This window comes from Oncorhynchus clarkii, chromosome 11, assembly GCF_045791955.1.
Source record: "Oncorhynchus clarkii lewisi isolate Uvic-CL-2024 chromosome 11, UVic_Ocla_1.0, whole genome shotgun sequence".
NCBI classification, from domain to species: Eukaryota; Metazoa; Chordata; class Actinopteri; order Salmoniformes; family Salmonidae; genus Oncorhynchus; species Oncorhynchus clarkii.
The window spans coordinates 14499557-14524470 of record NC_092157.1 but is presented as its reverse complement, the minus strand read 5'-3'; the positions used below and the strand labels follow the sequence as shown (position 1 = coordinate 14524470).

Sequence of the window (24914 nt, the reverse complement as noted above, 5' to 3'; positions counted from 1 at the left end):
ACAATTTTCGATTCTTAAAAACAACTTGATAAAGAAAAATAAAGAAAATGATGTTTCTCATGCTGCGGGCGATTCCCTGTTCCACCTCTACGCAGACGACACCATTCTATATACTTCCGGCCCGTCCTTGGACACTGTGCTATCTAACCTCCAAACGAGCTTCAATGCCATACAGCACTCCTTCCGTGGCCTCCAACTGCTCTTAAACGCTAGTAAAACCAAATGCATGCTTTTCAACCGTTCGCTGCCTGCACCCGCACGCCTGACCAGCATCACCACCCTGGATGGTTCCGACCTTGAATATGTGGACATCTATAAGTACCTAGGTGTCTGGCTAGACTCTAAACTCTCTTTCCAGACCCATATCAAACATCTCCAATCGAAAATCAAATCAAGAGTCGGCTTTCTATTCCGCAACAAAGCCTCCTTCACTCACGCCGCCAAACTTACCCTAGTAAAACTGACTATCCTACCGATCCTCGACTTCGGCGATGTCATCTACAAAATTGCTTCCAACACTCTACTCAGCAAACTGGATGCAGTTTATCACAGTGCCATCCGTTTTGTCACTAAAGCACCTTATACCACCCACCACTGCGACTTGTATGCTCTAGTCGGCTGGCCCTCGCTACATATTCGTCGCCAGACCCACTGGCTCCAGGTCATCTACAAGTCCATGCTAGGTAAAGCTCCGCCTTATCTCAGTTCACTGGTTACGATGGCAACACCCATCCGTTGCACGCGCTCCAGCAGGTGTATCTCACTGATCATCCCTAAAGCCAACACCTCATTTGGCCGCCTTTCGTTCCAGTTCTCTGCTGCCTGTGACTGGAACGAATTGCAAAACTCGCTGAAGTTGGAGACTTTTATCTCCCTCACCAACTTCAAACATCTGCTATCTGAGCAGCTAACCGATCGCTGCAGCTGTACATAGTCTATTGGTAAATAGCCCACCCATTTTCACCTACCTCATCCCCATACTGTTTTTATTTATTTATTTTTCTGCTCTTTTGCACACCAATATCTCTACCTGTACATAACCATCTGATCATTTATCACTCCAGTGTTAATCTGCATAATTGTAATTATTCACCTACCTTCTCATGCCTTTTGCACACAATGTATATAGACTCCCCTTTTTTCTACTGTGTTATTGACTTGTTAATTGTTTACTCCATGTGTAACTCTGCGTTGTCTGTTCACACTGCTATGCCTTATCTTGGCCAGGTCGCAGTTGCAAATGAGAACTTGTTCTCAACTAGCCTACCTGGTTAAATAAAGGTGAAATAATTTTTTTTTTTAAAAACGTATTGAAGTTCTTGTGGCGGTGCGAAGTCTCGCGACCCTGCTGAACTGACGAAACCACTTGATGGTCATTCATTCAGATAGCGCACTTCATCATTCATTGTTTGTCACAAAGATTGTTCATGCGGTAAGGTACCATTTTGGTTTGGGTTAATATTTCCCTAAACGTGTTGCATGAAGAAGAAAAAAAATAGTTTTGGGACAACTTTCGCAAGGACTGTAATTCAAATTAGCTAACGTTAGCCAATTAGCTTTGTGTATCCTGGTTGCCTAACAACGGAAATATAGATGCTCTATCCTAGCTTTTTCCTCATTTCGAGCATGTATTTGTATTTTATGCAGAAATGGATAACCTAGATCGTTTTTTGGAGGAGCATACAGCCAAAGTGGCTAAAGAGAGGGCATGTTTGGAAGAGGAGGAACCACCTTACATGACAATCAAGGTGTGTAATTGTGCCAATGTAATAATGAGTAATGGTCAGCAAACTCCAAATGTTTGTCCAAATGTCAGTTTCATGTTAAAAGCTTTCCTCAAATGTTGTCAGTGATTTGATTACATAAATGATTTAAGTAAATGGCCAATATTATCTTTATTTTCCCCTGCAACAGACAAAGTCAGACAATGTAAACTCTGTAAAGGAGAACGCTGCTCCATTTGACTGGGCATCAACTCAAAGAGGACATCCAAACCCTGGCAGAGGTACAGTGTGGCCTATGGTTCTATGACCACCACCATCGTCAGGAATGTGACAAATAAAGTTTGATTTGAATTGTCATGGGGCAAGGTGTGGTTTGTTGTGTGTCTGTGGAATTGCTAGTGATATGCAGCACTTATTAATGATTAAAGTCAGATTTTTTTTTTCCAGAGGAGAGCTCAGGATTAAGTTTGCAGTTGGGAGCAGAATATGAGCAGAAGAAGCAAAAACTCAAGCAAGAGCTTCGTTTGGACTACAGACGATATATGTCTCAGGTTTGCTGTAGTTATGTTTAGAACACAATCTATTATACTGTTCCTTACTAAGGTACCATGATGGGTATAACAAAAATAACCGTAAGTTTTTAACTGCATTTTCTTAGTTCTCACAAAAACTTGCAGGAATTTACTGGCGAGGGAAGAAAGGTAGGGAATCCCCTTCTCTAACTGTCCACATCACATCAGCTGAGGTGTTATTGAAAGTAGCCTTTAAAATGGAATTTCCTTTGAAGAACAGAGTTTGGGTTGGATCCATCGTTACAGGACAGTGTATTAAAACAGATCGTTGTCCCCCTTTTGTTATTCCCCGTGTCACACTGACCCTTCCAATCTCTAACTTTAGAAAAAGGATCTGCATGCTGGTGAACCCGGCCCACAGGCTCAAGGCCTCTCCTTACCCATCGGTGAGAGGAGATTTGCCAAGGTAGCCATTTACTCTGTGTGTGTGGGTGGGTGGGTGGGTGTGTGTGGGTGGGTGGGTGGGTGGGTGGGTGTGTGTGTGTGGGACATATTTTAGTGGGAGTAAACAGAATGCCAGGTCGCCATGGCCAGGCTAACATACCGACCAAGCCCTCTTTCATTGCACCGATTAACCTTAGAATGACTTAAGGAGTGATATAGTACAATAGTTTACATTTGTTTTCCAATGTTGATTGTGCAAGATAAGATTTGGTGTCCCACAGCAACTACTTTAGTTGACACTTGTGTATGCTGGCATGCTGTAGCTAACTTAGCATCAGGTTTACCTGGTAAAATAAAGCAAAATAAAATATTGTTCAATTGATATTTTTTTAAAACAACTTGTGAAAAGGCTTGTGATTTGAAGATGGGCAAGTTTGTGTTGTCTTTCTCCAGGACAAATTAAGAGATGAAAGAAACAAGGAATACAACCTCTTCCTTAATGGACAGTCAGGGCAAATAAGGAGACTACTTTCAAATGCCTCTCAGGTAACAATAGATTATGCATACCTAGAATAAGATGTATGTGTTTTTTATGAAAATATCTCTACCTATTCAATGTGTTTTTAATAAGTTTATGTTTGAGTCTCCTGTTTATTGGCTACATTTGACTAAGATCCTACAGCATGTTGCCACATTTTGATCATTTAAAACATCTCTTTCCTGATTCACAGGTGCAGGCCCCGGAGACTGTGAGTCCAACTGTACTTTATTCTCCCCCAGCCATACCAGAGGCCCAGCATAACACCCAGCTTAACCATGGAGGCCAGCCTTGGGAGCGACTCCCATCCAGGAGGAACGCTGCCACCCTAACCGACAGGGGGACAGGGACAGAGGGTCAGGCCCCACGAGGGCGGAGGCACTGGGAGCACCACAGACCAGAGGAGTCCCTGGAGCGCTGGGAGAGAAGGAGGCCCAGGAGGAGAAGCAGGCACAGGGATGAGTACAACTCTGAGGAGGAAGAAGAGGAGTTTGAGTTCTTGGAGAGGGGGAGATCCAGGCGGAGCCGAGAGCCAGAGTACACTGGGAGAAGAGAGAGGAGAATAGTTCATCACAGCCCTGACAGGTGCTTCACAGGAGAGTTGATCAGATCCAGCACTACCCCATCTATAAGCTATGTTTTTTTTTCTGTCGGCAAACTACCTTCCGCTGTAAAGAAATACACTGAGTGTACAAAACATTATGAACACCTGCTCTTTCCATGACAGACTGACCAGGTGGATCCAGGTGAAAGCAATGATCCTTTATTGATGTCACATGTTAAATCCACTTTAATCAGTGTAGATGAAGGGGAGGAGACCGGCTAAACAATGATTTTAAGCCTTGAGACAATTGAGACATGGATTGTGTATGTGTGCCATTCAGAGGGTGAATGGGAAAGACCAAAGATTTAAGTGCCTTTGAACAGGGTATGGTAGTAGATGCCAGGCGCATTGGTTTGTGTCAAGAACTGTAATGCTGCTGGGTTTTTCACGCTCAACCGTTTCCTTGTGTCTCAAAAATGGTCCACCACCCAAAAGAGATCCAGCCAACTTGACACAACTGTTGGAAGGAAGCATTGGGGGGAGCACATCTCAAGAAGGTGTTCTAAATGTTCTGTACACTGTAAATATATAGCGATCATTGTAATCTTCCTGTTTAAAGGCCCAGTGCAGTCAAAAACATGATCTTTCTGTGTTTCATATATATATATATATATTCCTACACTGTGGTTGGAATAATATTGTGAAAATTATGATAATGCACTGTTAGTGTATTAGCAGTTTGAAAAGACCACTTGAATGTTCAGCCTGTTTTGGCCTGCCTGGTGGCAACACCAGGCGGTAAATTAGTTAAGAGACTGATAAGAAAGAGGATTCCAAACCTCTCTGCCAATAGCAGCTCATTTTCAGGTTTCTCCTCCACACTCAGACCCCTCCCAGAAAGTCCTAGCAAAGTTCTTCCTTGAGAAATTGATCTTTGCTAAGAAGCAATTGTTCTTTCTTTTTGACAATTTTAATTGAAAGTAATCACAGTAAGGTATTTAATTGTTATCTAGAAATGATTTGATATTGAGATAAAAAAAACGGGCATTTTAACAGAGTATTTTCTTTCTATGGCAGAGTTCTGCGGGAGAGGAGGGAGGTGGAGCCGCCTGTTGTCCATGAAGAGAACTTCAGAGACCGGATCAGAAAGTCCCAGTCGGTGACACCAAAACCCAAGTACTGAGTGACCCACTGGAATTAAACTCATTAGATCAGTCAGCCTGTTTCCTTAACTAAAATTGAGGGCAAATGTATTAAATGGCAACTAAGGTAATCACTTTAGCAGAGTTGGCCATCACGGGTATAAAACCTCTCTATCGATCTGTTCCTGTATTGATTGTTGAGGAAGACCACAAAGGAAGCAGAACTGTAATGTACAAGATTTATCTTTAGTCCCGACTCCCAGGCTTGTTTATTTATTGCATTCCTGTGTAAAATATTTTGTTCTTCCATTGCATTTGATTGTCATGCCATTTCTGTCCTTCTAAATATAACCACTGTTCAATAAGCTGTGTAAGAGAGCATTCCCTCTCATTGAGGTTTGGGTTTTAGCCCCAGGCAGACACACTTCAATTCCATCAGGGGAGCTGCATTGATTTGACTGTGATGGGTCTTTACTCTTTAGTGTCTGGGTCACTGGGTAAAGAGAAGACTGCAGTCAGACCTGTTGTGGTAGTGTGTGAGGTGCTGGTGGTGGTGCGGGTTGACTTGGGTGGGGCTGCGAGCAGTACTGATTGGCTAGGCCATGTATTTTATGAGGTGGTTCATTGATTGGGTGAACTGAGCTGCAGACGTTTACCTAGCTACTGTCTGTCTATGTAACGATGTAACTGTTCTCCAGTGCTGTGATGCCAGCGGCCATGAAGACTGCCGAGAGATCTAGGTCTGCAGCCCACAAGGACAAGGCCCAGTTTTTCACTGGACTCATGATCGGTAGGAGACACTCATTTAATGCATGTGTGTGTTCAGGTCTGATCTTTAGATACAGGTAGGCTATATCTATATACCGGTAGCTGTAACTAATAACATTAGATGTGTTATGTATGTGGCCATATGAGAAGTGCGTAATGTGAATGATGGGTAACCTGTAATGTATGTATTATGTTGAATGTGTAATGTACAATTTGTATTTTGTATAAAGCAGTACTGTGTGTCTGGGACATTTAAAGTTCATTTAATTAACATAAATGTGAAACGCCATTAGCTGTAACACGGGTGGGAAAACTACGGCTGCTGGATCATTTTTCTGGGGGGGTGAATTATTATTTTGGGTACCAAAAAATACTCCATACCAAACTTGAACATCTAAAACTTAGAAATTATAATTATAAGATTTTGACAAACAAATCGGTCCAAAAGAAATCTCTGCGGCCCTCCGTTGAATTTTGAAATCCCGATGTGGCCCTCGAGCCAAACAGTTTACCCATCCCTGCTCTAACACACGTTTGTTAAGTTGAACGGCTATTTGTTGTGTGTTGGGATTTTTCTCAGGGGAAACAGAGGGGGATGTGGCCACACAGAGGCGGAAGGACCGCTACAGACAGGAGCTGCTGGAACAGATGGCTGAGGGGCAGAGGAACAAAAAGAAGTGAGTTTAACACGGGAGATTTCATGGTATCTTTTCACACCAGTATGGGTCAAGTTGGTTGTTAGATATGACCAGGGCCCTATGTTGGGTTATAAACCGTGAATGTCAGTGAATAGTGTTTAAAAAAAAATCTAAATGTGATTTTTTTAGGGAGAAGGATCTTGAGCTGAGGGTTGCTGCCACTGGGGCGATTGACCCAGAGAAACAGGTAAAAGAGTTTAATATTTTTCGAGGTACTGTATTGTCCTTGAAATGCATACTGTATGACATTTGGGTTATGAAAGTATGGTTAACCATATGAAAGAGAATGTAAGGTCATGACTTAACAAATATGCTGTGGTGGTAACAATGTTGTAATGATGTGTACTCTTACATTTTGCCAGAATGTAAATCATGAATTTCAAGCTCTGGAGAAACAAACAAATATGTCATAACAAGATGTTTGTTTGTTCACTCATTTCCAGTGACTGTTTTGACTTGGGTTTTTATGTTTTCAGAAAAGACTTAGCATCATGTCTGACTAGCTTGTCAAGTCTTTTGGAAAGTAGCCCTTCTCACAACAATGGCATGATCAGCACATTTCACATCGCTCTGAATCAATTACACTGATAATATTTCTGCCCCTGAATTACTTTGTACTTTACCATAGATGGTGACTAAACTTTCACTCTGATGTATTCAAGTGTTCCATAATTTTGGCCCACATGAGTCACATAGTCTCTTTCCACGTGTACTCCCAGCCTGACCGCATTATGCAGTTTGGGGCGGTGAACCGCGAATATGAGGGCCGTAGACGTGACATCCCCTATAGACCCGGAGTTGGCCTGGACGCCCTGGGGACCAACTCTAGCCCTAGGCCCCGCCAGGAGATGCCCGAGGCGGGCACAGAGGAGAGAGGTCCCCCTGGTAGGCCCTGTGTTGCCTTCCCCTCCCCTCCAATGGACTACACTAACATCCTGGGCCAACTAACAGGGGCAGGGGGGCCGCGGTTAGAGATGGGGGCTGGAGCGAGATTAGGGGCAGGCATGGGGGTGCCTGGGGGTGCCCCTCTCAATGAAGACTTCCACAGGAGCCTCTCTAGTACCCTGGGAGAGATAGTCGCCCCAAGGTACAGTGAAACAAGATGGGGTAACAAAAGTCAATCTTTACTTGGTCAGTTGTTGTTGTGTTTTTTGAATGTGTATACTAAAATTGTGTGTGTGTGTTGCTTTTTCCAGAATTGCTAGCTTACCTCCTCCATTGCCGCCCACTCTAACTGATGCATACAGGACTCCGTATGATGAGGCCTATTACTACTATGGAGCAAGGAATCCCCTGGACAAAAATCTGCTCTACTGTTAGTATCTCAGTTAACAACTGGGAAAAAGTTTAGGAGTTTTAGGATCTGGCTATCCTTAAAATTAGACAGATTTATTACAGACAATTGTGATTCACTGTCAGTGAAATCTCTTGGTAATATATGGTGACTCCATTGTCTGCGATGAGTAATCCACCAAGCCTTAAATAAACCCCCCGAGACTCTCCATGGAGGGTCATTACCATTTTATTATGAAGCCACTATGTCACCAGATCATGGGCCAACAGGGCTTGGCACTGTAACGCTCATATGACCCACTCATGATTTATACAGCTCATGGACAGGCAGCTTATTGGAAATGAGTTCCACAGACTCCCAGTCCAGATGTATGTGAGCAACATCTTCTGGAGAAATGCCTCCTATTGTTCAATAGCCAATACTCACTATACTTGATCAAATGGGAAGGTATCCAGCCAGGGCAGTGGTGGCTGGTTGTACTTTAAATGGGGAGGACAGGTTCATAGTAAGACTGGAAAGGAATGAACGGAATGGTCTCAAACACATGTGCTTGGTACCATTCCATTAATTATTATAAGCCGTCCTCCCCTCACCAGCCTCCTCTGATCCAGTGATGTGTGTGTGCCGGGCAAAGACGTGAGTGCTGCTGTTCTGTGCCAAAACATGACAATCTACTAACTTAGCTTGAGAACACCTGTTGTAGCTGCATTCATTAATTCAGTAAAGGTCTGACAATGTTTTGGACACTTTTTTTTTGGTGTGTGTGTTGATTTGATAACCAATTGATATAGTGTTCTCCTATCTTTCCCTTTAGATGGACCTCAAGGAGGTGGAGGGCAGCCCATGGTCTTCCCAAATCTGCCTCCAGGAATGATGCCTCCACCTGGACATCAAGGGGCCCGGTGGGTGTCCTTAGTACAGGAATTCCATACCTTTCCACATTGTCTGGAGACCTGGACACAAGTCACCCACTCACACACAATCACACAAATTTGTTTTCATACAGCTCATTGCTAAGTAACACAACTTCAGGTTTGAGTTATTTAAAGAAACAGAAGAGGGCACCCTAAGCAAGCATTGAGAGCTGTGTGTAGGCTATATGTCTCTCACAACTGGGGGTATTGTGTTGATATGGTTACCCATAATGTTTGAATGTCTTTCTCCAGAGGAGCCTATCAGCATGCTGTGGCCCTCCCTGGAGCTGGGCGGGGTGTTGGGGCGATAGGAGAGAGGCCCAAGCAGTCCAAGGAGAGTGTGTTGAACTACAAGGAAGCACTGAGACAACAGGTAGGCTACACATTGTAAAATGTATTTAAACATTGTTTAAACAAGGGAAAATCCCATTGACATAAACAATATCACAGGACATTATGATACATTATAAAGTGGGTGGTTCGAGCCCTGATTGCTGATTTGGCTGAAAGCCGTGGTATATCAGACCGTATACGACGTGTATGACAAAACATTTATTTTTACTGCTCTAATTACGCAGGTAACCAGTTTATAATAGCAATAAGACACCTCTGGGGTTTGTGATATATTGCTAATATACCATGGCTAAGGGCTGTGTCTGGGCTTCAATTTCTCCCCAGCTGTGGTATGGAGACGGGGTAAGAGTGATGGAGGGGTGTGTTAGCCGTACTCTCATTAGTGTGATAAAAGACTGAGAGGAAAGTCTGTCCTCTTACCCCTACCTCACCTTACTGACTCCCTCTCTCTCCTTCACCCATTCTCTCTCTCTGCTGGCCATCTCTGTGGACTCACAACTGGCCAAGATTGACTAAGTCCAGTTTTAGTGAAGAATAAACCATTAAATATTGATCCAGTTTCTTAGTCATCACAGCATTATTATGTGGACCAATAACTGCATATTTGGGAAAATATCAAAATGTTTTGCTGTGTTGTGCGCTACTGAACATGACCCTGTGAGAGTGAAGGTGGAGGGCGGCTTAGTGAGATGCTAACTCTGCTAGCTAGCGGCGTCAGACTGTTTTGTTTCCCTCTGCTGATGCCAGAGGAACAGGAAACCAATGATTCAGATTAGTGACAGACTGCAATATTTTGACAGGAAGAGATCAGGCGAGAGTGGAGTCAGCACTTTTCCAAGGTAAAGGGAATACAGCAGGAATACCACAAGGGCAGTAGAAAAGAGGAACACATTTAATTTCCTACATACTGTAGAGCTCAGATTGAATAGATTTAGTTTTTCTTATCTCTCAAATTAACTCAGACATTTTTTTAAAATGAAATTTAATGACGAGTACTTGATGGCATCTTCCCCCCTCTGGCCACAGATCCAGGAAGGAGAGGAGCGAAAAAGACAGGAGAGGGAGAAAAGGGATCGCTATGATGCCAAGATCGAGGCTGAGATGAAGGCCTATGATCCCTGGGGGAAGGGGGGAGGAGGGGCCCCCCTCAAAGACGACAGGGGAAATCTCATCAGTACGTCACCTTTTTATTTTATATAAACTCAGCAAAAAAAGAAACGTCCTCACTGTCAACTGCGTTTATTTTCAGCAAACTTAACATGTGTAAATATTTGTATGAACATAACAACATTCAACAACTGAGACAAAAACTGAACAAGTTCCACAGACATGTGACTAACAGAAATGGAATAGTGTGTCCCTGAACAAAGTGGGGGGGTCAAAATCAAAAGTAACAGTTAGTATCTGGTGTGGCCACCAGCTGCATTAAGTACTGCAGTGTATCTCCTCATGGACTGCACCAGATTTGCCAGTTCTTGCTGTGAGATGTTTCTCCACTCTTCCACCACGGCACCTGCAAGTTCCTGGACATTTCAGGGGGGAATGGCCCTAGCCCTCACCGTCAATGGGATTGAGATCCCGGGCTCTTCGCTGGTCATGGCAGAACACTAACATCCCTGTCTTGCAGGAAATCACGGACAGAAAGAGCAGTATGGCTGGTGGCATTGTCATGCTGGAGGGTCATATCAGGATGAGCCTGCAGGAAGGGTACCACCAGGGATGTCTTCCCTGTTACTCACAGCGTTGAGATTGCCTGCAATGACAACAAGCTCATTCCGATGACGCTGTGACGCACCGCCCCCAGACCATGATGGACCCTCCACCTCCAAATCGATCCCACTCCAGAGTACAGGCCTCGGTGTAATGCTCATTCCTTCGACAATAAACGCGAATCCGACCATCCCCCCCTGGTGAGACAAAACCACGACACGTCAGTGAAGGGCATTGTTTGCCAGTCCTGTCTGGTCCAGCGACAGTGGGTTTGTGCCCATAGGTGACGTTGTTGCCGGTGATATCTGGTGAGGACCTGCCTTACAACAGGCCTACAAGCCCTCAGTCCAGCCTCTCTCAGCCTATTGCGGACAGTCTGAGCACTGATGGAGGGATTGTGCGTTCCTGGTGTAACACGGGCAGTTGTTGTTGCCATCCTGTACCTGTCCCGCAGGTGTGATGTTCGGATGTACCGATCCTGTGCAGGTGTTACACGTGGTCTGCCACTGCGAGGACGATCAACTGTCTGTCCTGTGTCCCTGTAGCGCTGACTTAGGCGTCTCACAGTATGGACATTGCAATTTATTGGATTGGCCACATCTGCAGTCCTCATGCCTCCTTGCAGCATGCCTAAGGCACATTCACGCAGATGAGCAGGGACCCTAGGCATCTTTCTTTTGGTGTTTTTCAGAGTCAGTAGAAAGGCCTCTTTAGTGTCCTAAGTTTTCATAACTGTGACCTTAAGCTGTTAGTGTCTTAATTGTTTATGGTTCATTGAACAAGCATGGGAAACAGTGTTTAAACTCTTTACAATTAAGATCTGTGAAGTTATTTGGATTTTTATGAATTATCTTTTGAAAGACAGGGTCCTGAAAAGGGGACGTTTCTTTTTTTGCTGAGTTTATCATAGTCGTTAGTCCTCTTTAGTTGCTCTGTCTACCGTTAGATTTAGGTTTATTCACATACGTAGCAACTGTAAAAACCAAAATGATAACTTCTCTGAATGTGTCTATGAAACCTTTAGTTTTCAGTCACTTGATTTAGTCTAGCATGCTGACCACACCGCTCCATCGCGCGTGTGTTGATTTTGTCCACCCACACCAGATGCGAACCAGGATATGCAGGTTGAAATATCCAAACAAACTCTGAACCAACTGTATTAATTTGGGGACAGGTCAAAAAGCATTACACATTTATGGCAATTTAGATAGCTAGCTTGCTGTTGCTGGCTAATTTGTCCTGGTATATACACATTGGGTTGTTATTTAAGCCTGAAATGCACAAGGTCCTCTACTCCGACAATTAATCCAAGGATAAAACGGTAAACCGAGTTTGTTTCTAGTAATCTCTCCTCCTTCAGGCTTCTTCTTCTTTGGACTTTATATGGGGGTTGGCAACCAACTTTAAGGTGCATTACCACCACCGACTGGACTGGATGGTGGACCTCAGTTCATCTTTCAATCACCCACATGGATATATGCTCCTAAAAACCAATGAGGAGATGGGAGAGGCCGGACTTGCAGCGCGTCAAGCGTCACAAATAGAACCAAGTTCATTGACACGCGCAAGCAGTGTGGGTGCAATGATTGAATAACATGTATGTGTACATTTATTTTGCAATGCACGCAACGCTGGCGTTGTGGTCAGCATGTAAGCCTCCAGGTTATTTCTCTGTCAACATCTCTGTTGTCATTGCATTGGCCCTGATGTGAGGAGGCACTGTAGCTTAAGGTGTGAGTCACCACTACATTGAAAGTCTCTCTGTAGCTGATAACGATGCCTCCATGTTTCCAGGTGATCTGAACAGAATGCACAGGATCAACAAGGAGGTGTACGTAAACCCAGAGTCCAGGGACAGGAGATGGCCGCCGGGCTCTGTAGGCAGGATTGGAGGTGGAGGGGGACTTACCCCCAGGGGAATATCAGGTAGCCCAACTCACAGGCACTCTGTAAATGTCAGTTTTCACTGTCCTGGTCTTTTGTATGTATGTGTGTGTGAATTGATGAGTCACCCCTCTCCATCCGTCCCTGTAGGTTTCTCCTTTGCCCAGACGTCCCAGTTCGCCCGTAGCAACGTGTTCAGTGATCAGCCTACTCCACAGCAACTCCAGGATCAGGACACATACAAAGACTACCTGAAGCAGCAGGTACCTGGCCCTACAGCCCTCAGCCTACACACAGGGAGAACACCTCCACTGGCTCCACAAGAGTAATAATGGAACCATGCTATTGATCTGTGGATACTATGGATCAAACAAGAACCACAAAGGTTCTTGATAGGTGTTCAAAAGAGCCCATCCAGGCTGTGCTCACAGACCACGGTCAGACTGATGAACAGTGCTGTTTGTTTTGTGATGGACAGATCGAGGAGAAAAGGAGGAAGGAAGCGAAGGAGAGGGACCGTGAAAGGATGGAGGAGGAGAGGGAGGAGAAGAGGCTGGCAGAGCAGAGGGTTCTTATCCAGCAGGAGTTTGAGGAGGAGCAGCAGAGGAGAAAACGGAAGGAGGTCGAGGTGGGGAGGAGGTTATCATTTTTGATTAGATACATGAACCCACATTGGTTGAAGGATGCAAGTATTGAAACTGGATTCTGTATTTTCCCCTGCTTTAGCAAAGTGCCAAGAATGAAGAGCTGATCCGCCAGGCTGAGGAGCGCCGTAAGGAGGCAGACAGGAAGAGCAGGGAGGAGGAAGAGCGTGAGAGCAAGACCCTGAGACAGCAGGTTGAGAGGGAAAGACATGCGCGAAAGGAAGAGGTGTGTAACATGTTCAGAAGAGACTGGATACTGTAGAAATTACTTGGTGTTGTTAGCCGTCTGAGTGGGAGTTGTGCCATGTCCTTTATGCAGAGTCAGAGGGATCCGTCACCACCTATCCCAGCCCTGCAGAAGAGACTGGGGAAGCAGCACCTCACTCCCAGACCTCCCTCTGCTGTCAGCCAGCTCTCCTCTAGGGCCCTGTCTGTAAGTAACTTAGTCACTCTAACCCTAGCTTCATATCCACACCCTGGCTTAACCCTAGCCATAACCCTGGTCGCGTTCGCCTGCTCAGACATGGCATGCAATTAACAATGGTTGTGTGCCACTTAATGGACTGTGCAGTCGGGCACCAGATTGCTATAACCTATGATGTTGTAAGCTGATACGTAAAATACCGATCCAGGCGTTGTACGATGCTTCTGCAAAGCCTGGGAAGAGGCTTCATGTCCACACCCTGGCTCAACCCTAACCTTACCCCTAACCCCTGCAGAGACACACACATACACACTCACTCTCCTTGTTCCCTGTGTCCCCAGGAGCGTTCCTTGTCAGCACCACACTCTCCACCAGTACCTGCCAGGAGAAACCAGCTCCGAGCCACAGGTTAGAAAGAGCAGGGTTCCCCAAACTCGTTCCTGGGGCCCCCCCTGTGTGCACGTTTTGGTTTTTGCCTTAGCACTGCGATAGACCACTCAAATAAATACTGGAGAAAAGACCTGACTTTACTGATATCTTCTCTCAACTATGTTTCTTTCCCTTTCTCCACGTTCTGTCTGTCTCTACCTGTCCATCTCCCTGCCAGAGGACCAGCAGCAGGGTGTGATCAGTGAGTTGTCCACGCTGCGGAGGCAGCTGCGGAGCGAACAGAGACGGCTGGAGGGGCAGCTGCTGCAGAGTGACAGAGAGGAGACAGACACACCCATCTCCACCAGGTAGGCAGGATAGACACACCCCTTAAAGTAACACCAGGGCCACAGTAGGTCACGTTGACAAATATAAACCATTTACCTTGAACAGTCTTGTCCTTATTGCCCAGGGTATGTTCAGGAGGAACAAACATTTCATGAATGGTGAATGCCCTTGGCTTCAATAACAGAACTTTGCTCTGGTCACGCATGGGTCTTCAAAGTGCTGCATGTATTCAAACACTAGTGCACCTTAAGAGCACTGGAGAATACATCTTTGAGCCTCTGCCAGTTAGAAGGCTTTCCTCAGGTCGTATAAGCAACCTATGCTGAATACCCCATCATGCCTGCTTCGGGTCTGAAAGAAACACTTGAAAGTGTCGAACATCCACAGGCCCAGGTACTATAGCTTTATTCTGACTCATCCCTGGAACAATACACTGTAATCCATGTTAATTGAAAAAAACTGATTTACCAGGTACTTGTTTGTTCTGTAAGCTGAATGCTCATCAGTGTATGGTTGCAAACAAAACATACATATTTTATAGGGGCGACTGTGGCGTGTTGATTTTCCATTCTGTGTTGTGCCCAGGCGCAGAGGGCGCCCCCATGGGGACGTGTTTGAGATGGCACTCATCAGAGCCCAGGGGTCGTCCAGAAGACCCAACTCTGGAACGGCTGCTGCAGATTCCCATGTCAACATGCAGAACATCAGGGAGTTCAACCAGCTCAAATACAGAGGTAAGTCAATGACACACTCTTTATACTATAACTGGACATGTGTCTTCTCCCTCTCAGTTCTCATTCTCTTATTGATGCCCTCCCCAGATCAAATATATAGGTTAATTGACAGCATACAGTGCATTCTGAAAGTATTCAGACCCCTTCACTGCTGCATCAGATGACCTGGCCTCCATAATCACCCAACCTCACCCCAATTGAGATGGTTTGGGAGGAGTTGGACCGCAGAGTAAAGGAAAAGTAGCCAACAAGTGCTCAGCATATGTGGGAACTCCTTCAAGACTGTTGGAAAAGCATTCCAGGTGAAGCTGGTTGAGAGAATGCCAAGAGTGTGCAAAGCTGTCATCAAAGCAAAGGGTGGCTACTTTGAAGAATATGAGATATATTTAGATATTATTTAACACTTTTTGGGTTACTACATGATTTCACATGTGTTACTTCATAGTTTTGATGTCTTCACTAATATTCTACAATGTGGAAAATAGTTAAAATAAAGGAGGTCAAGGAGGTGACCAAGAACCTGATGGTCACTGTGACAAAGCTCCATAGTTCCTCTGTGGAGATGGGGGAACTTTCCAGAAGGACAACCATCTCTGCAGCACTCCACCAATCAGGCCTTTATGGTAGAGTGGCCAGACGGAAGCCACTCCTTAGTAAAATGCACATGACAGCCCGCTTGGAGTTTGCCAAAAGGCACTTAAAGGACTCAGACCATGAGAAACAAGATTTGATGGTCTGATGAAAACAAGATTGAACTTTTGGCCTGAATGCCAAGCGTCACATCTGGAGGAAACCTGGCACCATCCCTACGGTGAAGCACGGTGGTGGCAGCAGCATCATGCTGTGGGGATGTTTTTCAGTGGCAGGGACTGGGAGGCTAGTCAGGATTGAGGGAAAGATGAACAGAGCAACGTACAGAGAGATCCTTTATGAATACCTTCTCCAGAGTGTTCAGCACCTCAGACTGGGGTGAAGATTCACCTTACAACAGGACAACAACACTAAGCACACAGCCAAGACAACGCAGAAGTGGGTTCGCGACAAGTCTCTAAATGTCCTTGAGTGGCTCAGCCAGAGCCCGGACTTGAACATCTCTGAAGAGACCTGAAAATAGCTGTGCAATGATGCTCCCCATCCAACCTGACAGAGCTTGAGAGGATCTGCAGAAAAAAATGGGAGAAACTCCCCAAATACAGGTGTGCCAAGCTTGTAGCGTCATACCCAATAAGACACGAGGCTGTAATCGCTGCCAAAGGTGCTTCAACAAAGTACTGAGGAAATGGTCTGAATACTTATGTAAATGTGATTTCCCCATTTTTTCAAAATATATTTTTTAATACATTTGCAAAAATGTATAAAACCTGTTTTTGCTTTGTCATTATGGGATATTGTGTGTAGATTGATGAGGGAAAACCATATTTAATCCATTTTAGAATAAGGCTGCAACATAGCAAAATGTCAAGGAGCCTGAAAACTTTCCGAATGCACTGTACATCCCATGCAATTACAAGCCTATACCCAATTTTTTTTCTATAAGATAAACTCTATGATCCATTGCCAAGGTTTAGTTCATTCCTGCTGCTGCCCATCTGCTCTGTACATTTAATCTAAGATCTTTTTTGTTGTTGAGGGATTCTGTGTTCTCTAGTTGCCAAGGTGACTGTCATTGTGGAATCCTGTTGTTTATGGTCAGGAATCCTTCTGCTATGATGCCGTTGGCTGTTGATGGAGCTAAATGAAACACACACCATACTGAACTACCCTGGCATCATGGCTCAACTATTCTGTTTAGCTTGGCTGGATGTGCAGCCCTCATCAAGTCTCCTTTCTGTCTCCTCTTCGCCACGCTATGGCATTACTCTCATGAGGTCATTGGTTGACTCATCTTAAAAGCCATCCATCGGTAACGGACAGTTTGGACGCAAAAACACAGAGGGAGAACACAGGGCTGAAACAAAGGAAATTGCCTTTGAATGGATTCCCAGTGCTGAGTTTATTTGAGGGTCCAGAGAACACGTAGAGACACACAAACATTCCCAAGTAGGTGCTAGACAAGCCCAAGCCCTATCTATGTGTACAACAAAAATTGACCCTTCCCCACAACAATTGATCCCCTCCGTCCCACTCGGTTACTGTTGCAACCTCAGACAACCTTCCTGCCGGAGGCCCAATTCCCCCATCTAACCACTGGTGAAATCCCCTCACAATGATCTCAAAATGTTGAACACAGACTACCTACCCTTTGCTAATCAGGAGGTTTTCTGGTATGTTGTGGTGGACTGTCATTACAATTGCTTCAGGGGAACCTGGTCAAATGAAGGTTGTAGTGTGGCTAGCCACTGGAAGGTTCTGAAAGCACTGTTGGCATGAAGCCAAAGCTACTAACCCCTTTTGGAGCTAATTAGTGCTCTCACAAATCATATCCTGATGTCGACAGCAGATTAGGGTTTTATTCATTACATGGCTAGCTAGCTTACATTTAGAAAAAACAAGGTATATTAACTTGCCAGCTACCTAGCTAGTGTTAGCAATGTTGGGTGGTCAATAAGACTGAGAACTAGCTAGCAAACCAGCTGAGCTAGCAAACAATGTAACAAAAGTATAATTTCAGGATCTAAAAATACTCCAACAGGCTCTGCATTTCAGGAATCACAGTAGCAAGTACCACTGGTGCACTGTTACATTATTTAGTCATTTAAACCATTTGTTTTTAGATGACCGTTCTCAGTTTTTGTAATATCCTCAATGGCTATCATGTGCTTCAAACATGAGTTGTCCGAGGACGACAGTTGCTATCGAATGGAGCGCTGTGATTGGTTGGCCAAAATTCTGGGGCTGGCTTAGCGAAGGGTCTGTACATTAGTGTGCCTGTACATTACAGAGTGATGACAACATTGTATGCCTTTATTATGTATACAGGGGCATATTTTGTGATTTGGATGCCGCCGGTAGAGGCCATTCTGAGCCCCCATCCCTCCTCAGATTTGATTTATGGAATTTGTAGTAAAGACATGTAATTTAACTGTACAAGTGTATTACCTTTTAATGTGCCACGACAACAACCAGTCATGATGTTTTCATCTGATTGTCAAACAAATCAATTCAAAATGTAGGTTACCTTTTGTACATTCATCCAAAATAATTCCAGCATCCGAACAGTACACTATGCACCTGCTAATTTTGCTTCAATTCGCAAGTGACTGAAACTATCTCACCAGAGAAAGCATCCTATCGAGCGAAACAGTGCCCGCTGTTTTACCATATGTAGCCCATGTATCTGATTCTGTCTGGCCCAAAATAGTATGACATACCATAATATTTTTAGCCAGACAGCATCAGATACATGGGCTACACATACATGTCCTCTGCCTTGACGACAATGGTAATATTATCAGCAGTCTTTTTACTAAATAAATGCGTATTGTATCCTCCTAGAGTCTAAGGGCCTGGGGCTAGGTTTCTATTAAGCTAACATATGGAATTGTTTTAAGATGGTCATACCAAGGATCATTTAGCTGTTTAATTTGGAATTTTAGGACCCCTGTAGTATAAAAATGATTTGATGTAACATTGAATTTGGCCTTATTGCGGTTAGCCCATAGAAACACATTAAATAACAGTCAAAAATAATATCAAAACAAATTATGTTTTGAAGTCTGTCCTATATCTGATAGATATAAGAAAGCGCAGGAAAATGTTAATTGTTATTGCTGTGGAATTACCTTTATACCTTTTACGTGGAAATGCCCTATTCACATAGATTCAATTTTCAGCCCGGTACCTTCAGACGAGTCCCATGGCACTTGTGGGGGACAGAGAGCAACACGGAGATCACCATTGTGTTCGCTACAGACGTTTTCATGAGCATCTTCGGGATGCTGTCTCCTGGTTTGACAAACACCTCTGTAGCTCGGCCACCTTCCACCTGAGATTCGGAAGGTCGACAAAAATACAGACATCTCTAGCTTAAACAGACCGATTTGGGTGGGGATTTGTTTTTATTATTTCTTATGCCTCAAGTGGAGCATTGTAGGTTTCTTATTTGTATATAAAAAAAAAAAAATGCCCAGCCCTTGATTCGAGGCCTGAGGCAATTGCCGCCTCTGCCTAATGGCAAGTCCGCCAGTGTGTGTATACTCCAGTGAGTGGAAACACATTGCTGTTGTGTGTGTGTGTGAGCAGAACATCTCTTGCCTCCAGTACTATAGCTCTCCAGAGGCCTACCTCAGAGCCGGCTTATGTCTTCCTCTCCCTTTGCGGAGAAGTTGGGGTACAGTCATGCTCAAGTATGGTTGTCATGTCTTGACACAACAATGATGTTCCTTACAGTCCATCTGCAGCTCACTGCTCAGTGTCTAGACTGCGGAGTAGCTGAGTCACCATGGCACTGCCTCAGCGTATACACCGAGCGTACAAAACATTAGGAACACCTTCATATTATTGAGTTGCACCCCCTTTTACCCTCAGAACAGCCTTGATTTGTCAGGGCATGCTGGCCCATGCTGACTTCTATGCTTGTTGGCTGGGGGGGTGGACCATTCTTGAAGCACATGGGAAACTGTTGAGTGTGGAAAACCTAGCAGCTTTGCAGTTCTTGACACTCAAACCGGTGCGCCTGGCACCTACTACCATACCCCGTTCAAAGGCACTTAAACATTTTGTCTTGCCCATTCACCCTCTGAATGGCACACATACACAATCCATGTCTCAATTGTCTCAAGGTTTAAAAATCATTCTTTAACCTGTCTACTCCCTTTCATCTACACTGATTTGAAGTGGATTCAACAAGTGACATCAATAAGGGGTCATAGCTTTAACCTGGATTCACCTGGTCAGTCTGTCATGGAAAGAGCTCCTAAAGTTCCTAATGTTTTTTACACTCAGTGTAGACTGATGGAGGGGTTGAGGACAAAGGATGTTTTCTGTTAGAGGTCGACTATCAGTTTAATCTTGGCCGCAGCTGAGCCTATACTGTAATACAGAGTTTAGCCTCTCATCATAGTGGACACTGGCCAGAGAGAGTCCCTCTGATTGGCTGGTGTGGGAGGAAATCCACTGTGATAGGCTAATCTGCATCCACCATTAGTGCTGCATCCGTACACATGACCACCGCTGCACTGCCTGACATCTGTGTCATGGTGAGGAGGTGGTAATCCTGAAGGCAGGGACCAAGCTCTGTGTGTGTGTGTGTGGTGTGTGTGTGTTATAGACAGCGCATCTCGTGAGGAGGTGCATCATGAGTACCCTGACCCCCCCAGTGATGAACACAGTCTGGACATCCAGCAGCAGGCTCTGCTCAGGGAGCAACAACGCAGGATCAGGAACATGAGGAGAGGAGAAGAGTCAGGTCAGTCTCGCACGCACAGACAGACAGAGAGCGACACACACACTGTTCTTAATGTGTCTCTCCCATCCTGACAGACTTCTTTGAGCCGTATGTGGAGCGACAGCCTCGTTATCATCCTGTGAGTTCACTGTTCTCTTGTTACATCTGAGCCAGCTTCCTCTGGCCACTCCTGGCTGGGGAAACTCATGTCTGACTTTGTCCAGACTGAGATTTTTATAGGTGTCTGACTATCTGTTATTCTGTGTCTATCCTGTCAGAGGGAGAAGCCAGGCCAAGACCACCAGAGAGTCTCTTTATTGGAGTCAGAGAGCGCTTATATTGGTGAGCCTGCTGGGCATACAGCCTGTTTTTTTTAGAGGTGTGGCCTGGTGTTGTCGGTGACTGAACAAATATTCTCCTGAGGACGTGCTTACTGGATAGAAATGAATAGTGATACATTGGGGTACAGTATTACAATGAAGTGGATATGGGATGAACACACACACGCTACACTACAGCCAATTGAGGGGAGGGGCATTGGGCACGATCTGGGTAGCTGCCAGTGCCAACACGGCACATGTGAAGCCAATGGCACCCACACAGCTGGTGCCAGTCCTGCGAGAGGGCAGAGAGCCTGTGCCAGCTGCATGGTGGGTTTAGCAAGACCGGACTGAGAGAGGAAGGTAGGAAGGGAATGTGCTGCAGCTGCTATAGTGTTAACCCCCCAATATTGCCCTCATATTTTTACCACTGCTGTAGCATGTTCATTTTAAAGAGACTTGGGAGTAATAACAATTCAGTCATCCAACCTTGCTTGTTTGTAAATGTGTTACTGTGCCGTGTCCTCAGATTACCCCAATGGTGACACAGGGTCCCCATCCCCAACGCAAGCCCAGGTTAACCTGAAGTCCAGACAGCCCTTAGCCCAGGAGAGGGAGAGCAGGAGGCCTGCCAGGAGAAGAGACTTTGAGGATGTAAGAGTCTATTCCAGAGGAGTGAAAGAAAGAGCCCTCATCACATAATTAGTGCCACTTCAACAGCTCTTTAATGAGTCCATTCATGTCCACCATTTGAGACAGGCATTGGGGAAAGGATTCTAGAGAAGATAAAACACAACCGTCCCTCTTTTCTAGGTTTTAGAATTAGAAGATAAGGGGAGATGAACAAACACATTTCATGGGGGGAAGCAACACGATCAGGCTTTCAACTCACTCAAGCTGGGTAGTGCAGCAGCAGTTTTCCTCTTCATGTCAGTCATTGCAGAAATGTCCAGTTTATCAACTAGCCCATGTTAGCTAACATTTTTTAGCCCATCGATTTTGTTGAGTCACTCAGATATCGCATGAAGACATAAGACATAAGACCTGCAAAATGTTCTCTCCACTAACAAGAGGGATGTGAACAGTTTGTGTCATGGACAAGTGTATATTCTCTCTGTAGTCTTTAGTAACCTGTAATCTTTAGTAACCTGCTGTACTCAGAGATGTTGTGATGTTTCCATGTTGTGGTCCAGGACATGGTGACTCCCGGTGGTCAGAGGGATGACGAGGGCCAACCGGATGCCCAGTCTCTATTCTCTGTGGCCAGCCTGAACATTGAGGGGGTTAAGGACCGCAACCAGAGACGCATCCGCAGACTGGATGACTTCAACGACCACAACTGGAAATCAGGTGAGAGCGACATCACATGTCTTTGTGGTTTACTTTATTACATTAAAGTACAGAACAGTTATTGACAAGGACATTCAATTCTACATTTAAAAAATATGTAATTATTTAACCTTTTATTTAACAAGGCAAGTCAGTTAAGAACAAATTCTTATTTACCCTGACGGCCTACCCCGGTCCAATTGTGTGCCGCCATATGGGACTCCTAATCACGGCTGGATGTGATGCAGCCTGAATTCGAACCAGGGACTGAAGTGCCTTAGACCGCTGCGCCACTCGGGAGCCCAAATAAAAAAATATATATATTGGAAAGACGCCAAGAGACAACAAAAGTGAAACATTTGGACACTCATTCCAGGGTTTTTCTTTATTTTTACTATTTTCTACATTGTAAAATAATAGTGAAGACATAAACTATGAAATAACACATGGAATCATGTAGTAACCAAAAAACTGTTAAACAACATTCTTCAAAGTAGCTACCATTTGCCTTGATGACAGCTTGTACTTTCTTGGCATTCTCTCAACCAGCTTCATGAGGAATGCTTTTTTATTTTGTCTTGAAGGAGTTCCCACATATGCTGAGCACTTGTTGGCTGCTTTTCCTTCACTCTGCGGTACAACTCATCCCAAACCATCTCAATTGGGTTGAGGTCAGGTGATTGTGGAGGCCAGGTCATCTGATGCAGAACTCCATCACTCTCCTTCTTGGTCAAATGTATTTAGTACTTTTTTGGTTACTTCATTATCCCATATGTGTTACTTCATAGTTTTGATGTCTTCACTATTATTTTACAATGTAGAAAATAGTAAAAATAAAGAAAAACCCTTGATTGAGTAGGTGTGTCAACTTTTGACTGGTAATATATATATATATATATATATATATATATATACAGTATAGTTAAACTAGATCTTTAGAAAGAGGAGAGGCACTGTCCTACAGTAACCTCTAGTGGAAGAGCGTTCTATGAATGGCATGGCTATAGATCACAGGCTGCCGGTTGCACCTTAATTGGGCGGGCTCATAGTAATGGCTGGAACAGAATGAATACAATGCTATTGAACACGTCAAATACACAGTTTCCATGTGTTTTAATAACATTTCATTCACTCCATTCCAGCTATTATTATTATTATTATTATTATTATTATTATGAGTGTCCTCGCCTCAGCAGCCTCCTGCGCTTTATATATAACTGAATAGAGGTAGAGAGGACAAGGTTGTCCTCATCCTTAACGCACCAAGAACTGCAAATCATTCACTGCTGCAACATAGAGGCTTTTTGGTAGATTCCTTTCTAAAATAAATGACATGATAAATGCAGATCTAGGTATCTCACGTTAGGATTGGGCCATCGGGTGTCTTTCTGTGTGAATGACAAGGCTCTCTGGTCTCCAGGAGGGCTGTCAGCCGATGAAGGGGACCACCTCTCGCTGCGGTCCACCCCATACCACCCGGACAGGCGTGTGTCTGTGGAGACGGTTGCCACGGAGCCCTGGCTGCGGCCTGGCACATCGGACCCGCTGAAGAGGTTAGGGACTGGTCATAACCGGAGAGAGAGGCCGGTTACTAGAGGCATCCTGGACGGGGACGGGCCCTCCACCTACCATGGATGACCTGTGACCTTTTTAGGTCTGTTGACCTCATCTACACATAGGATCCCTTTCTAGTGCACTACTTCTGACTAAAGTCTGTGCCCTTGATTTCAAAGCCAAAGAGGTGTATTTTCTATATGCAGTCGATCCCTATTTCTCATTTTACAAAATTAACATGGGCTATATCTGTCTCGGGATCAGATGAGCGCAAAAAAACATCCATGTTTGTGCTTTTTACTCTGAAAAAACTATTAATGTAGCTTATGTATGTGTCCATTTTGAACCTATAAAGCCCCCAGAGGGGACGTCCTAATGGAGATGAGAGCGGTGGTAGCAGAGATATTTCAGTCTCTGTATACAACGGCTTTAGCCTGGGTACCAGTCTCTAGCGAACATTCCACTCCTTGCCACTCCTTGTCATTGCCAAAGAGACTGGCCTTTTGGGCAATCTCAACGTTCAATATGCAGCCGGATTTACAGCGCAGTTGCTGATTGGTAGTTGGAAACAACATTCATATTTTCCATGGCAACGTTCTGGAACATGAGGTGGGTGCAAATTTGACACCATATAAAATTAAAATTGGTGGATTAATAGCCCAGCCTGTGGATTAATTTCAAATGTACACATCTGTCTTCACTATTCCCTTCTTGTGCAATCATGCATCTCAGCTGGCATCTCCACTGGGCCCTTTTCCATCCTCTGTATTCCTTTTATAGCTCTTGAACCAGTAGCCTAGCCCAACGTCCCAGCAGTAGCAATATACAATAGTTTGGTCACTTATTTTGAGAAATAGAAAATATATTTTTTGGTGTTTCTCAAAATAATATATATATATATATAGGAAATATATATATATATAGAAAAGAAGTGCCTTGCTCTTGCTTGCTGGATATGAAATAGGCTACAGCATTCACAATGAACTGCTGGGGAACTTTGAATGGCGAGAGCTTCTCTGGTGAGACGCGATCACATTGGCTGGTGGTAAACATGAAATAAACGTAAATCCTCTGTTCTCCCAGCGCCAAATGTATGTTTACAATGACATATATTACGTCAGAAAGCCCAATGTTTCCCAATCGCATGTATGAATGAAGTTTTCCAATCAGTCTAATTTGCATTCAACATTGTGACTGGAGGATAGCTGTGAGGGTTAGAAAATCAGGATCAAATCATCTGATCTCTTCGAGCTCATTAGTGATGATATAATGTTCATATTTGAAGATTGCCGAATGGCCAGTCTCTTTGGCAAGGAGTGGAATGATAGCTAAAGAGACTG

At 44.5% G+C, this 24914-nt stretch overlaps 1 protein-coding gene across 1 annotated transcript; it reads left to right on the top strand.

Moving 5' to 3' along the window:
- Positions 1-1357: 1357 nt before the first annotated feature.
- Positions 1358-24361, top strand: LOC139420622 (centrosome and spindle pole associated protein 1). The gene is made up of 30 exons (XM_071170822.1): positions 1358-1432; positions 1648-1748; positions 1915-2005; positions 2172-2275; positions 2622-2702; positions 3134-3226; positions 3412-3803; positions 4840-4938; positions 5603-5694; positions 6253-6349; positions 6500-6557; positions 7090-7457; positions 7567-7685; positions 8479-8566; positions 8831-8951; positions 9959-10106; positions 12437-12568; positions 12677-12789; positions 13005-13154; positions 13253-13396; positions 13490-13603; positions 13936-14002; positions 14202-14331; positions 14897-15045; positions 20255-20392; positions 20467-20510; positions 20650-20713; positions 21221-21345; positions 21885-22041; positions 23441-24361. Exons 2-30 carry the CDS (start codon positions 1650-1652, stop codon positions 23656-23658), a joined length of 3795 nt encoding a protein of 1264 aa, XP_071026923.1. The 5' UTR covers positions 1358-1432; positions 1648-1649; the 3' UTR covers positions 23659-24361.
- Positions 24362-24914: the final 553 nt, after the last annotated feature.

Coding starts and splice junctions, on each gene's coding strand:
- LOC139420622 (XM_071170822.1), top strand. CDS start 1,650: ATGGATAACCTAGATCGTTTTTTGGAGGAGCATACAGCCAAAGTGGCT. Junction 6,350..6,499: donor GGGCAGAGGAACAAAAAGAA/GTGAGTTTAACA, acceptor TGATTTTTTTAG/GGAGAAGGATCTTGAGCTGA. Junction 10,107..12,436: donor CGACAGGGGAAATCTCATCA/GTACGTCACCTT, acceptor CCATGTTTCCAG/GTGATCTGAACAGAATGCAC.